This window comes from Hippocampus zosterae, chromosome 14, assembly GCF_025434085.1.
Source record: "Hippocampus zosterae strain Florida chromosome 14, ASM2543408v3, whole genome shotgun sequence".
In the NCBI taxonomy this organism is placed as follows: Eukaryota; Metazoa; Chordata; class Actinopteri; order Syngnathiformes; family Syngnathidae; genus Hippocampus; species Hippocampus zosterae.
Genome location: NC_067464.1, coordinates 7,452,086 through 7,466,466, shown reverse-complemented (window position 1 = coordinate 7,466,466; position 14,381 = coordinate 7,452,086). Strand labels below are relative to the sequence as shown.

Genomic DNA, 14,381 nt, shown 5'->3' with positions numbered 1-14,381 from the left:
TCAAGCTTTTATACCCGACGGAAGAGTTAACTTGTATGCCAAAAAAAAAAAAAAAACATGAATGATGCTTCAGCAATTAAGGTGGATACAAGTCCAAATATAGAAAACTGTTGATTTTATTGCATGTATTAATTTTGGGGAGATTTGGGCAACTCCTTTTTTTTTTTTTTTTGATGGAGCACATAAAGAACCACAACAGTAACAAAGTGCTGCCTCCAAAGAGTAAAAAAAGTAGCACAGAACACCTTTGTTGTCACTGTGTGGTGCATATTGCGCAGCATTGAGATTACGTAGATATAAGAGACAACCAGTAATAAAATAATGATGACAAACATATATAGTAGCTGACAACTAACTGCGAGATGAAGTTAAATGTTCCCGTGTGAGCACAGCTTTGTGAGGGTACGGCCAACATCATCCCCGCCCTCGCTTGACGAGTGCTGAGTAGCGACAGAGGGACAGCGAGAAGCTGTAGCTTTGTGATGCTAGCAACGGGAAGCTGCTCCTCGTCTGCTGTTCAGCCGTCACCGATTCATTGTTGCTGCAGTTGAAACTCAACGACTGTATGAACCTTCCATGTCCTTTGTACTGTCGATTCACCGGTAAACATTCATTCATTCATTCATTCATCTTCCGAGCCGCTTGATCCTCACTAGGGTCGCGGGGGGTGCTGGAGCCTATCTCAGCTGTCTTCGGGCAGTAGGCGGGGGACACCCTGAATCGGTTGCCAGCCAATCGCAGGGCACACAGAAACGAACAACCATTCGCACTCACACTCACACCTAGGGACAATTTAGAGTGTTCAATCAGCCTGCCACACATGTTTTTGGAATGTGGGAGGAAACCGGAGCACCCGGAGAAAACCCACGCAGGCCCGGGGAGAACATGCAAACTCCACACAGGGAGGCCGGAGCTGGAATCGAACCCGGTACCTCTGCACTGTGAAGCGGACGTGCTAACCACTGGGCTACCGGGCCGCCCACCGGTAAACATGTTAAAAAGAAAATAAAAACACACCACGGAGTCGGCTGATGGACATATTCTTTCATCTTTAAAAAGTCCACGTCGCGTGAAGTCAGCAGAAACTGAAGCCTCATTCACCGCCTCACCTTTCCGGTGGAAATGCTTCATGTGCTGTCGTGCGCAAATTCCAGTCCAAGTCTATCAATCGGGCGATGTTGTGGCCATTTACGGCCATGTATTTTTATTTTCCTCATGGTTGCTTCACCTACAGTTAATGTTTTTGTCCTCTTTTCCAGGATCTGTCTGGCTCCATAGATGACCTCCCCACGGGGACAGAGGCTGGTCTGGGATCAGCTGTCAGCAGCAGTAGTAACCAAGGAGAGCAAGCAGGCGCCACCACCCAGAGACAGTCACCTTTCTCTCCCCACGCCTCGCCACACCTTCACAGCCAGAGGAGCGGACCTTCACCCTCCCCCGTGGGCTCACCTGCAGGCTCCACTCAGTCCCAACAGTCTCGTTCAGGCTCCGGGCCCATATCTCCCGCCAGCGGCCCGACTGCTGACGCCAACACACCTGGTAGGGCTCCCGAACTCACACTTCGGTCCAGTTCATTACAAACTTGACATGTACGCGAAAAGATTTTAGTCCCTCAACAGAAAATGGAGACCCTTTCATGTACCCTCTAACTCAGCGATCCCCAACCTTTTTTGCCTCACGGTTCAGTTTAATGTTAGACAATATTTTCAGGGAGCGGCCTTTAAGGTGTGACGGGTAAATCCAACCAAATATGATATGACTTGCATGAAAACTGTGGTACTCTTGGAACATAACAGTAAACACGAATCATGACACGAGTTACGTCCTATCTGGCCGCAACACTCTCTGTTCGCTATGGTCACCTTTAAACGTGCCTTCAAAATAAGATACACCGCAGATGGAAATATTATGCAGAGTGGGCTTGGTGCGTGGGAATCTCCCGTTGAGATAAATCCGTATCTTAAGTAGGATTCCTCATAGTGTCTTATTAAGTGTAGCCTTTTTTTTTTTTCTTGAAAGTCGTAGACTCCTCTTCTGTCTCCTTGCCGGGTCTTTTCCTCTTCCCAAAGAAACGTTCCAAAGACGTTTGTTTTTTTTCTCATTTTGCTAGCTCCTGGGTTTCATTTTAGCGGTGACGGAGAAGCGCGTCGAGAGCGACGTACTGTAGACGGATGTAACAGAGAATCCAGTCATTTTTCAAAATAAAACATCTTTCCGATTCCAAAATAAATAAAATGTAAGTAATGTAAGTTTTTTATTCTTTCTGTGCAGTCCAGCACCAAATGACCAACGGACCGCTACCGGTCCGCGGCCCTGGGGTTACGGACCACTGCTCTAACCTCATAACATGATTAGCTGTACGCTGTAATCACCGCTCTCCCTGAAAGAGTTCAAATGATCTTTGATGGATAATATTTTTTAAATACACTGATATATAAATGATTTCATTGTAGTAATAAAATATAGAACCGTTTTCTCAGTAAATGATTGTTAGACCATGCATGTCTGTCTTTAAGCCTCAGCAGAGGGTGTGATCAGCTAGCGTATATAAAGGCTTGGCTTCATCACAATGAGGGTGAATTTGAGATGGGTGTGTGTGTGCACCCGTGCACGCCATCCCAGCCTGGCCTCCCTCATCATCCGGCCACCTCTCTGCCCCACCGAGCAGCTGAGCGACATATCAGCGTGCCTCAGAGCTGTCATTCAATGTGATGAGGCGGGGCAAAATGTCTTGAGCGAGATGCTGATGTCAGGCCTCCTCCTCCTTGCAAGAGTGATTGACGCTAATGAAAACTGGGACGTGTGAGAATCCCGAGTAAGGTGGCAAAGATGGGGAGTGAAACTGATTGCTGAGACATGAGTCATAAGATGTTTTTTTTTCCCCCGTGCCAAATAAATAGTGATAAAGTGTGGAGCCGTGCGTCACATTTGGCGCGTCTTAGCGGTTTTCCAACACTCTCTTTGAATGAGATCAATGTTCAGCCAGCCCGGGAGAGACACACGGGAGAACGAATGTGGTTACCACGTTTCTGATTACTAAAGCCTCCACACTCTAACTCTTCATCACAAGTTAAGACACTTTCATTAATGCGCTTGTTGGAGTTGGTGCAACAAAGCGAGAGAAAGAGGAGGCAGAGCAACACCGTAATAAGCGCATGCATAACTCCCTCTTCATTATTCAGTTTTATGAACAACAGTGTCCACTAAATCAACAAAACATTAATAAGCGACTTAATTAGTGAGTAAAACAAATTGTTTTCAGCTGCATTACTGTCTGAGCTTCGGTTGTGAAAAACTCATAACAACCGATCTTGTGGCTCCGTTTCACTGTGCTTTATTAATGTTACTGCCATACGAGTGGCGGCGCTGGCTCTGTGATGACGGATTGTGGCTTTCAAATGAATTTACGCTGATGATTTAGTTTTTTGTCTGATTAGACTCCATTGTGACTGTGCTTTAAATGCCAACAAGTCATGTTATCGCTTGTTTTTGTTCATTACACCGACGCTTGCTGGATAAACAGAGAGTGGCAACTCATGTTTTTTGAGTTGTCGACAGAAATGTGTTTGTTTTTGGATAATAAACAGTGATTTTTTTTTTAAGAAAATGCCACAGACACCATTCTAGAATCTTGGAAAGTCTTCCCAGAAGAGTGGAAGTGTATGAAAGCTTAGATGCTTAGAGAAAACTCGACTGTTTTCCTGTTTTTGTGTCAAATACAAAAGTATTGCTTTGTTCCTAAGCAACTATGTTGAACTGAGGGCAGGAGCTTCAATTAGTCAGTCCACAGCCTTTTCTAATCTAATTTTTTTTTTCCACCATCTTTTGATATCTGCTGGCAACTACAAACCTTTTTGTGGGGTGTCAATTATTTGTGGGCATCTCTCCCTTTCAAAGTAATATCTAGAAAGTTTAAAAAGGCAAGTAAAAGGCGGTCAACCAGCAACTTTAGAGTCCCACTTTATTAAAGAACGGGTGAGGCCTCGTACAATCCCAAATCCTTTAAAACGCTGCATCAATATGGCTTAAAATCTAAAGTCAATTTCTGTTCTGGGATAGATGTGAGGTTGATTGTTGCTTCATACAGCATCAGCCACAAAGTACAGCATGACTGGCTATTTACAAGAAAGGCTGGCATCATCTCTGTATATCTTCCAAAATGAAAGCGTAACTTATTTTTTTTTAATCACTCATGGATGCCATGTTACGTCTCCCCTCGCATTTAAGCAGCGGTGTGCTGTTGTCATCTCTCTCTCAGCGCACTGACGTGACACGTCACACGGCTGAGCTCTCACAGGACGACGCGCGCCGCCGTGGCAGCGGTCAGAGAGCAATTTCATCATGTCATCCTTTCACCTGGCTGTCAAACACCTCTGCACAATATATTTGAAAAATAACACAGCAGCTCGGCAGGGCATACGTAGCGGCACACATGGTTGCACATACAAATCACTTAGAAATGCTTGCTTGCTGGGATGTGACTGCGATAGAGACGCAGTCAGAGGTGAGCATGTGGGAGACTGACATATTGCCAGGCTATCATATGCCCGCGCACTTACACAAATCTATCAAGGCATGCCTGTAATTCTCACATCTTTACCAGTCTCTCCATGAAGAAAATCCAATACGCTGGAACATTATCCAGCCCTCGCCTTGCTCTCCTGGAGCCCAAAAGGCACACACCGGGCCAAATTGATTTTCCTGTTGCGCTAGATTTGTGACAGTCGAGCAGAAATCACATTGCTCAGCCTCCAATCTCCTCCTCATATCCATGTGCAAAAACAGGCTCGATTTCTCCGGCAGACGCAAAAGGCCTTCTTCACTATGACTCGTGTCATTTAAGTCATTTTTCCCTTTCATGAAACATTGGTGAGAAGGCGAGAAGACATCTCTCTCTCATCCAGATAAATGGGAAGTGGAGCAAAGCAGTAAAGTCGGGATGCTTGAAAGGAGTCACAAGAGTCAAAGCCTCCAGTTAAAGTTGTTTAAACTCATTCAGTGCCGGCCATTTTCTTTTTCATTTATTTGATCAAATCCAACACCAAGAACAGACGCGTCATCTTTCTCGAAAGGCAATTTAAACTAAAAATAAAATAGAGAACAACAGGGCTGAATAAATGTATGATATAACAGAGTTACATGACGCATAAATAACGAACTGTGAACGTGCCTGGTATGTTTACGTAACATGTTAAGATTTCTTCAGATAGCTAGCTAGTATATAACAAGTTTCCCAAACCATCAGTGTCACTCCAAATCGCTAAATCCAATGAAATCTTCACCCTCTGGGTCATTTTTAAACAACTCCGTCAACTCTGAGGGAGAAGATACGTCGCTTCCTTTTCTGCGTCGCTTACGTCAGACTCATCGTCGACTTATCAACATAGGCCTAGAGCGCCCTCTTGCGGTTTAATGGGAAAATAACATGTGAAATGATATTGTAATGTTCACACATAAATCGCTCCAGAGCAATGTATATAAATGGGACCCCCGGTTAAAGTATTAAAGAAAAAAAATGGATTTATAATCCAGAAATTACTGTAAATATTTATTGTTACAATTTAAAGCCGTTGCCAGATATATGTCTTCCTCTTATTAGTCTGTTTCCAGGTCACGAGCCTGTCTCAGCACTTACATTGCCACAATTAAAACATCCATCCATCCATTTTCTGTAATGCTTGTCCTCATTCGGGGCATAGGCGAGTTGGAACCAATGCCGGCTAACTTTTGACAAAACACGGATTACTCCTTGGACTGGTCGCTCAATGAAAGGGCCCATTTCAAAAGAGACAAGCATCGTCAAGTGGGAACGGAGCCTGCTCTGCCTGCACAGATGTCAGGCCACCACATATTGGCTAATTTTTAAAAATCACGTTGACAATGCTCAGAGTCTTCTCCGCCTAAGACAGTAAAAGAAGATTTTATGACATTGTTGGATGGATAGTCGGACTTCCACGAAACGTCCAAAAAGCTTCATGAGACTCATCTGAATACATTAATTAACCAAGGTACAGAGTTAGGGTGAAACCCAGAGTTACTTACTCACCCTGAATTTTAATTCTTCATCAAATCAAGACATTTTAATGTTTCCAGCTTTGTAGCGACATTTCGTAGAAGGTCGGTAGAAGTGAACTCCTGCTCCTCCAGATCAATGTTCGGTATTTCCACAAACTCCCCGAAACACCGATCAGTGGGATGAGAATGGAGGTATGTAAGCGGACACATGGCACTGAGTGAACAAGGCTGGGCCGGTCCGGTCGGTAATCTCAAAGGTCCGACTTGTTTTCCATTCCATCGCCGTCGTTTGCAGCGTAGCCTGTGTTTTGCTTGTAATGCGGGCAAGAAAATACATTCGTATTCCAAACTGTGATCATGTGCCGCGGATAAAAAGAAATCTTTGCGGTGCATTTTCCGCGCTTACGTCAAAGGTCAAGCACAGACGCCGACGGGATTCAGCACAAATGAGAGCCGCATGCCCTAAGGTAGCCATTGATGATAATGCTGTCGGTAAATGACTTCCCTGATCACAGAAAGAAACTCATTTGCAAGCTACAAAATATCAGAGTGGAAAACACGCCACGGGAATGCTCATTCCAACTTATTTTTCCTCCGTTAGGGGGGCAAGTTATTACAAGAATGCTGTAGGAGAGAGTAGGGGGTTGAATTTTGATACATTGCAGAACAGATTTTTTTTTTCTTCCCCCTTTGGTCGCACCAATCCGAAAGAGCCTGCATGGGAACACGCCTGTGGCACTCCCTGTCCCTCTCTCGGCCTCATATTAACTTTCAACATGCACGCTCTCTCTTCTGGTCTCTCTCATGTCTCAGTTTCCCTCATATTCACCCCCCCTCCCCTCAGTGTTTGTATTCACTGGGAGCATCGCTGTGGTGCAGGCCTCCCACAGAGGAACCAGACCCCTTTTTCCATCCCCGGTTCTTGCCTGCGTTTCCCCTCCTTCCTGTATTCCTCCATACTGCTCCTGCAGCTCTCTTTTCCCTCTTCTGTCCTTCTGTTTTATCTTCTTCCTCCCATTCCCATCCGCACATTAAACCTCTCACTCTCCCACTCTTCCCCTTCTCCCACCTCTCTGCCTCTTTGACATAAAAACAGACAAATGTTCTCCACTCTATTAAAAAAAATAAATTGCACAGTGCAAACAAAACAAACGTTTTTTTGTTTTCTTTTTGGGGGGGGGGTGTTTTAAGAAGCCTGTGTTTTCCATTATGAGAAATTCTGACTTCATCCAAGTGAAATATTCAAATTGGAGCATTGTTCAATTGCACGCTCTCCCCAACATCTACTTCTCTCTCCCTCCTCTCTATCCTTCCCGCTGCATTTTTAGCTTAAGCTGCACTTTTGTTTTACTTGCACTTGCTACTCAGCGCTGAAAGTAATGAGGATCTCTGGAGAGTGAGAGCGCTTGTTTTGTGAGCCACTGCAGGCCTGCACTCGTCCCCTGCAGGGGCTAGTTAAACTGGCATCAGCCCCTGGCTTGGAGAGGCATTGGCTTACACCCATTGAGAGCTAAACCCCCATTACTGGAGCCTCTTGTTTATTTTGCTCTCGACTATAAAGTCAAGAAGGAGATATTACCTTGTTGTGGGTGTGTTGGCTGGGGAAGGTGTGTGTACATTTACAGCCTAAGGGTTGCATTTAAGAGACAGTACTGAAGCAGCCCTTTCTCTCTTGAGTTCACTGTCGTGTCCTCACTTTTGGAAAAATGTCCCTTGCTGCTTCAACAGGGCACGGTCCATCACCGCCAACATGAGGAACATTCGCACGGGCAACCAATCCAGCTGTGTGGTAGAATTACCGTATTTTCCGCACTATAAGGCTGACCTAAAAGCAATCGACGTACTCAAAAGTCGGCAGTGTGCCGTATAATCCGATGCACCTTATATATACACACGTAGATCAATCTTCAGATTTCTTGGATGTGGCATTTTAAATGTTCAGTATAGCTGCAGTGTATGTGAAGGCTCTAAATACATCAATGGCTCCATCTAGTGGATGAATAACGCAACCGCAGTCTGCATTTTAGCGTCTATTCTATGCGCCTTATAAGCGGTGCGCCCTATACATGAGAACAGTTTTAAAATAGGCCATTCATTGAAACTGCGCCTTACACTCGAAAGCGCACTCTTGTAATACAATTGTTCCTCTTGTTTGATCCGATTAAGTACATTCAAAGAACTTTTTATCTGCACACAGACATGCATGTACTGCATACAACAAGTGGTCTGGTCATTGATTGATATTGGACTTTTCTTCATTGGCACGACGGCACACACCGTGTCACATGCACTCATTTGTAAGCACATACGCACTCATGCAGTTACTCTGAAGATTAATATTAGCCGAGCCCTGAAACAAAACAGAAATATGGCCACAAGCCCTCCCCTCAGCTTTGAACTTAACAAGCTTTTGCGTTTGAAAATCCTGATGGGGAAAAAAAAAGCTTCAAAGACTACATCCCCTCTCTTCAAAAGAAGACTCTGGGTTGCCTTGACAGTACTTGCGGAAGAGGAATTTCAAATGTGTTTTGGGTTTTTACCGAGGAGCATTATCTTCCCAAAATAAATGCAATGAACTTCCTTTACTTTTGGCCCTGTTGCCTCAGCGTACGAAAAGTGTGTGTGTGTGTGTTGGGTGCATGTTCACTCAGTGTCTTTTATTGCTAATTAAATGACTGCTATTTAACTTCTCAGTGGAATTAAAAAAAAATAATCCTGCTTTTGTTATCGTCTTATTGACTGTCACACTTTAACATGGTGAAAGTTCAAAGGAAAAATAGTTCGAAATTTGTACACACATTATTTTGAAGTCACTGTGTTGAATAAAATTTGACAATCGTAAATACTGTACATTGTAGCGAGCAGACCCAAAAAAAACTGCTGGTGAACAAACAGAACCTGTCTGGGATTATAAATGTGAATAATTTAAGCATGTGGGTTGTCTAAATACAGTGGGTATAAAAAGTCTACACACCCTCTGAAATGATAAGACAATATTCTAACGCCCCTGGACAGCTTGTCAGTGATGTTTTTGGAACTGTGTGTCTTTGTTTTATTGTGTCATCATTTTAACGGGTGGGGAACTATTAACAAAATGATTGTGTATTGTTGTTTTTAAATTACCTTTTTGTCAAGTCAAAAGACCACCACCTAGTTACTCAAATTGCCCCGATATTCCAATTTGCATTTATACGCAGTCGTGTTGATTTTGACACACTCTTGCCATTTTATCACTGCACGCACGGCTCTGATTTGACTTTACTCAGCACTACTGACCTCATCATTCACAACGAAACATGCTACGAAACCACAACAGAGGAGAACTTTTCGGTATCGGTTCGCTAACATTAACATGTGTTGTTGTCATTTCCTTGGCAAAGACGGTGTGATCAAATATTGTCACGTGAAAGCGGTTTATAACTAAAGATGGATTGCGTTATGAGTGAGGGACTTTCTTTGGCTATCAACTTTTCCTCTAGCTCAGGGGTGGGCAAACTTTTTGGCTCGGGGGCCGCATTGACTTTTAAAATTTGACAGATGTTGACAGTCCATATCAAACATCAACAGAACAAAAGCATGATAGTTCTGTATTAATATACTTTTTTAAATGACAAGTGTTGTTGATGACCTATTTTAGCCTGTGCATTGCTGCAGATGGGTTGTGATCAGACCAGTAGAAGTAGAGCGATACAGAGGTCGAAAAGACCCCCCCCCCACCCTCCCTGTGTTCTGCAACTTCAAGTCAATGCGCCACCTGGCGGTGAAATGCCTATCATTACAAGTCCAATTGAAATGAATGCAATCATTCACAACGAATCTTAACTGAGGACCAACCTTCGGCGGGCCGGATTAAAAAGACCAGCGGGCTGGATTTGGCCCGTGGGCCGTCGTTTGCCCACCACTGCTATACCTCTATTTTGAAGCAGCGTACAAAGTTGTGGTTTGGACTGTTTGGTAACTTGTTTTTTTTTTCTTACACGGACCACCGTCACTGCTACCACGTTTTAAGATGAACGTTTGTATTGACACTTTGCTCAATGTGTGCAGCGACAGGGACGTGCGCGCAACGCCGTGTTAGCCACACGTAGGACATTTGTTGTCATTTGCACAGCCCAACACTGCCAGAAAACACCAATAGGCTGAACAATGGTGCTGTTTTGCTCCCGTGACCTGTGGTGAAGTGATCCCAGGCAGCGTAACATTCGGCGAATCAATCGCCCATGTGACAGGACACAATAATATTAAAATGCGGAAACGTTTCTCGGTTTAAAAAAAATAAAAATAAAATCCGAGTGTGGTGAGAAAATTGCACACGTGTGGTTTTGTGTCTTCAAGCCTTTTAAACAATGCCTGCAAGCTTAGGCATACAGCTCTGTAGCCTCTCTTGTTTTCCAACTCGATTCTTACGCATGCGCAGCGGAGATCTGCGCGTGTCATCTACACACCGGTGTCCACAAATGCATTCAAGCAAAGACACATGGGCTGTGAGATTGATTCGAGTGTACAGTATTTGCATGCAAACATGCGTGGTTAGAATATATTCTCAAGAGTGTGCATAGATATGCAAGTCAGGTAAAAATATGCGCGGTGAGTCTCCTACAATTGGATGAACACAAGCTTTTTAAATCACACGCACACACTCCTATGCAAAGCTCGGAAGACGACCCCGCATGGCAGAAACATTTCCATACAAATGATTATTATTATGATTTTATTTTATTTATTTTTTGGAGTTTGTATACAGGAAATGATATACTGCTGACATTTAGCTCTTCCTCTCTCTCTCCCAGCAGCACATGGTGAAGAACTGCGTGTCAGAGATTCAGTGTATGAATTATTAATGGTACAGATTAAGTGTGCCAGGACTCACTGTGGAGCCTGTTTGTTTTATTTAAGCATAATTATTTAATGGCATTTCGAATGAGGAGAGGAGGGAGGACAGGGGGAGAGGAGGTTGTCGGGGAGAGATAGGCTTTGTTTGGACACTAATTGGTAGTGAAATAATTACGAAGTGCTGGAAGCTTAACTCGACTCAGACAGGGAGAGCCTGAAGCTTTATCAAACTTCCGCTACTCCTCTCTTATCTGTTTACGATGTTCTCTTCGTCAATGAGACTTTTGTGTTTCGGATTAGTTTCCATTTTTCTGTTTTGTCATCTCCCTTAATCGCTCTCACGTATACGCAAAAGCCTCGTTGGTTGTTATTTCTTGTCTCATCTCGGGACCGAGACGTCGCATCGGCGTGTAGTGCACAGTGCATAGCGGCGCGCGACACAATCTGCTGCCACCATCAGTCTGCCATCCAGGCAAACGGGGTCTGACAGCAAAGCTGACGCCTAGCATGCATCATCATGCAACACACACACACACACACACACTGATATCAGCAGGTCATTGTTTTGCAGTAAACGTCTACCTTATCTGCCAAGCTAAACCTGTGCTATAGTTGACTCAGCAGAGACAAATAGCTGCCGGTACCAGTTATTTTGTGTGCAAACAATTTCCGGCTTAGCTACAAACAAACTGGCGTTTTGCGTGGAATCATTTGTGTCTGATGGAGGTCAACAACACAAAATGGTTCAACAAACACTCGCAAGCTTAAATTTGAAGCATAATTTAGAATGAAATAAGTTTCTCGGCAGACGGCACGGCGGTCGACTGGTTAGTGCGTCCGACTCACAGTGCAGAGGTCCAGGGTTGGATTCTGGCTCTGGCCTTCCTGTGTGGAGTTAGCATGTTCTCCCGGTGCCTGCGTAGGTTTTCTCCGGGTACGCTGGTTTCCTTTCGCAAAGCAGATATGAACAGGAACAATCTTTTCCATCTAGTCAGATTTTAATCTGCTGGAGTGATGACATTTGGAACGGATTTTCAATGACTTTGTCTCCTTTTATTGTGATGGCTTTATTATTATGTTTCCAAGTGTCTTTCACGAAACACACAAAGAACGTATTAGCGCTGACCCGCGTGAATTCCTCTGTGCATGCGCTAAGTGATATAAGGCCACAAGAACAAATACGGTGCGTTGCTTTTTAAATCTGTCATTCGTTTTACGGTAATTCCCAAATAAAGTAAAAAATATATATATAATAATTGCAATGTGAGATGTGATCATGTTCCTGCGATGCTGCAGCTGTTGTCATCCTCTACACGTAGAGGCACGTCGGTAACGCTTCCGCCGTTATCCGATGGCCGCTTCAACGATCGCGCGCGGATGTTTTCCCTTCCCTCCTGCCACATGTTGACAGACTAACTCATCGAATATTCTCTCTTTGAAGCAGTGCCGCCGGATCCACCCATGTGTGAAGCAGGGTTTCGCCTGCGCCTGTGTGTGGATGAGAGATCCATTTTTGGCCCTTACCCAATGTCTTTGTGCCCTTACTTGTTTCCTTGTGTACTTGCGAGTGTTTATTTACATGTGTTGTTGCAATTACTTTTATGACTTTCACGCGTGTGTGTGTGTGTGAGTGCTTGTGACTGTAGGCGGCCGAGTGGAATGAAATGTTGTTTGTGCAGTTTTATGCGAAGCAATTATGTTGACTTTAATTGGGTTTGTTGATGTGGGGAGCGTGCCACCTCCAGTCATGTATTACCACTTCTTTTGGCAGCTACAACCAACTCATGCACACACACATGCGCACTGTAAAAAAAAAAAATAATAATAATAATAATAAAATGATTAAGCAAACAAACCTATCTAAAATCTACATAGTACCAGCCTTACGTTTTTGTAACGCTGCACGGCACTGGGATTTAAACAGTGAATTATGCACATCATCAGTAGCTAGTTTGGAGAGGCGGGGGTGGGGTGGGGGGGGGCTGTTTCAAGGCCCAAATTCAAAGATAAAAGGTTAAATTTGCTGCTCTCTCTCTCCTTCCTGTAAGCCAAATCAATCCACTGTGCTCCTCGTCTGCCATTGTCCTAATCAGACTCCCAACTTCTTATTGGATTTCAATGGAACTTGCGCAGTCCAAAGACATGCACGAGCACCGAATCGATGATCCTCAAATGGCTCCGGTTTCCTACAGGGGATGGTTCCCATGTTTCCATGCTCACACAAAGAGCTGGCGCAGGGTCAAAAGACTCAGCATGTCCTCTGGAAGTGCATTTGTCAGATAATTGATAGTTAATACGCAAAACCTGATGGCTCTTGTCTTTTGGCAAGGATAGGATAGTAGGATTCATTTGGCAACCTATACAATACACAGTTGGATTTCTGCATGTTCATATTCTGACTTTTGTCTTCTTGAAGGCCCCACCTCAAACCCACAGAGCTCTGGGAATGGATCGGATGGATCCCTCCCACCGGTCACTCGCTCACCTATGGCTCAAGAGCGCGGTATGTACACACTATACTAAACTTGAGCAAAGTGCAGGCTGGAGGCCACATCCGGCCCGCCCAATGTCTCTGATTGGCCTTCGCGGAGATTGTGAAGTCAATCGTAAAATATGCGGTCGGTGCTATTACTTTCATGTGCGCGTGACATTAGTCAGAGCAAATTTAATGCTACTGTATCATTATGCATCACGGTCAATATGATTATACTGTACATTCCATATATCTATATACCATATTTTCCATACTATAAGGCACTTCGGAGTATAAGACGCATCTTCAATGAATGGCCTATTTCAAAACTGTTTTCCTATATAAGGTGCACCGCATTATAAGGCGCATTATAAATCCAAGAAATAAGAATATTGATCCATATAGAAGGTGCATCGGATTATAAGTCACACTACCGTCTTTTGAGAAAATGGAATGCTTTTTATGTGCGTCTTGTATTGCGGAAAATACGTTATTTGGGAATCCTGACATGAGACGGTTCATATGAGTTGGCAGTCAGTGCCGGAATTGTGGATATGTTAAGAGATCATTTTAATGACCGCTCATCAGTTCATATTTCTATTTCCTAATTGTCGCAATACACACAATGTCTGTGCATGTAGCATTTTATTGAAACAAGACAATATCCATTCATTGTCAACATTGCTTATCCTGAACGGTGTCACAGTGGGTTGCTGGGCTTACGACACTCTGAACTGGTCGCCAACCAGTCACAGGGCACATATAGAAACGAACAACCGTTCCTACACACGTGTCATCATCAGTCAGACAGACAGGGGGAGCCGATGAGGGAGGCTCCTGTGGAAGGTTATTTCCAAATCCAGTTGGAGATTTAATGCTGCTTTCTAATGCCTCTAAACTCTCACTATCGTCGTCTACCGAAAATACAACGCTGGTTAAAAGTGAGATTTTTTTTGTGCAATTTTCTCGAGCAAGAATTATGCCCCCCTCGCACACACACAACTCCCCCACCCAAATACACCCACTTTGCTCAAGTGCTTGCCTCCCTTAAGAGCCTCAC

At 44.0% G+C, this 14,381-nt stretch overlaps 1 protein-coding gene and 1 long non-coding RNA gene across 2 annotated transcripts in view; one reads left to right on the top strand and one right to left on the bottom strand.

Moving 5' to 3' along the window:
- LOC127614978 (uncharacterized) overlaps window positions 1–14,381 on the bottom strand; it is a 289,388-nt gene that overhangs the window by 210,706 nt on the left and 64,301 nt on the right. The window lies entirely within an intron of this gene.
- arid1b (AT rich interactive domain 1B (SWI1-like)) overlaps window positions 1–14,381 on the top strand; it is a 156,856-nt gene that overhangs the window by 106,801 nt on the left and 35,674 nt on the right. The window contains exons 5-6 of the mRNA XM_052086448.1: window positions 1,260–1,539; window positions 13,265–13,351. Of these exons, the coding sequence (XP_051942408.1) occupies window positions 1,260–1,539; window positions 13,265–13,351 (367 nt within the window). The remainder of the gene's footprint in view (window positions 1–1,259; window positions 1,540–13,264; window positions 13,352–14,381) is intronic.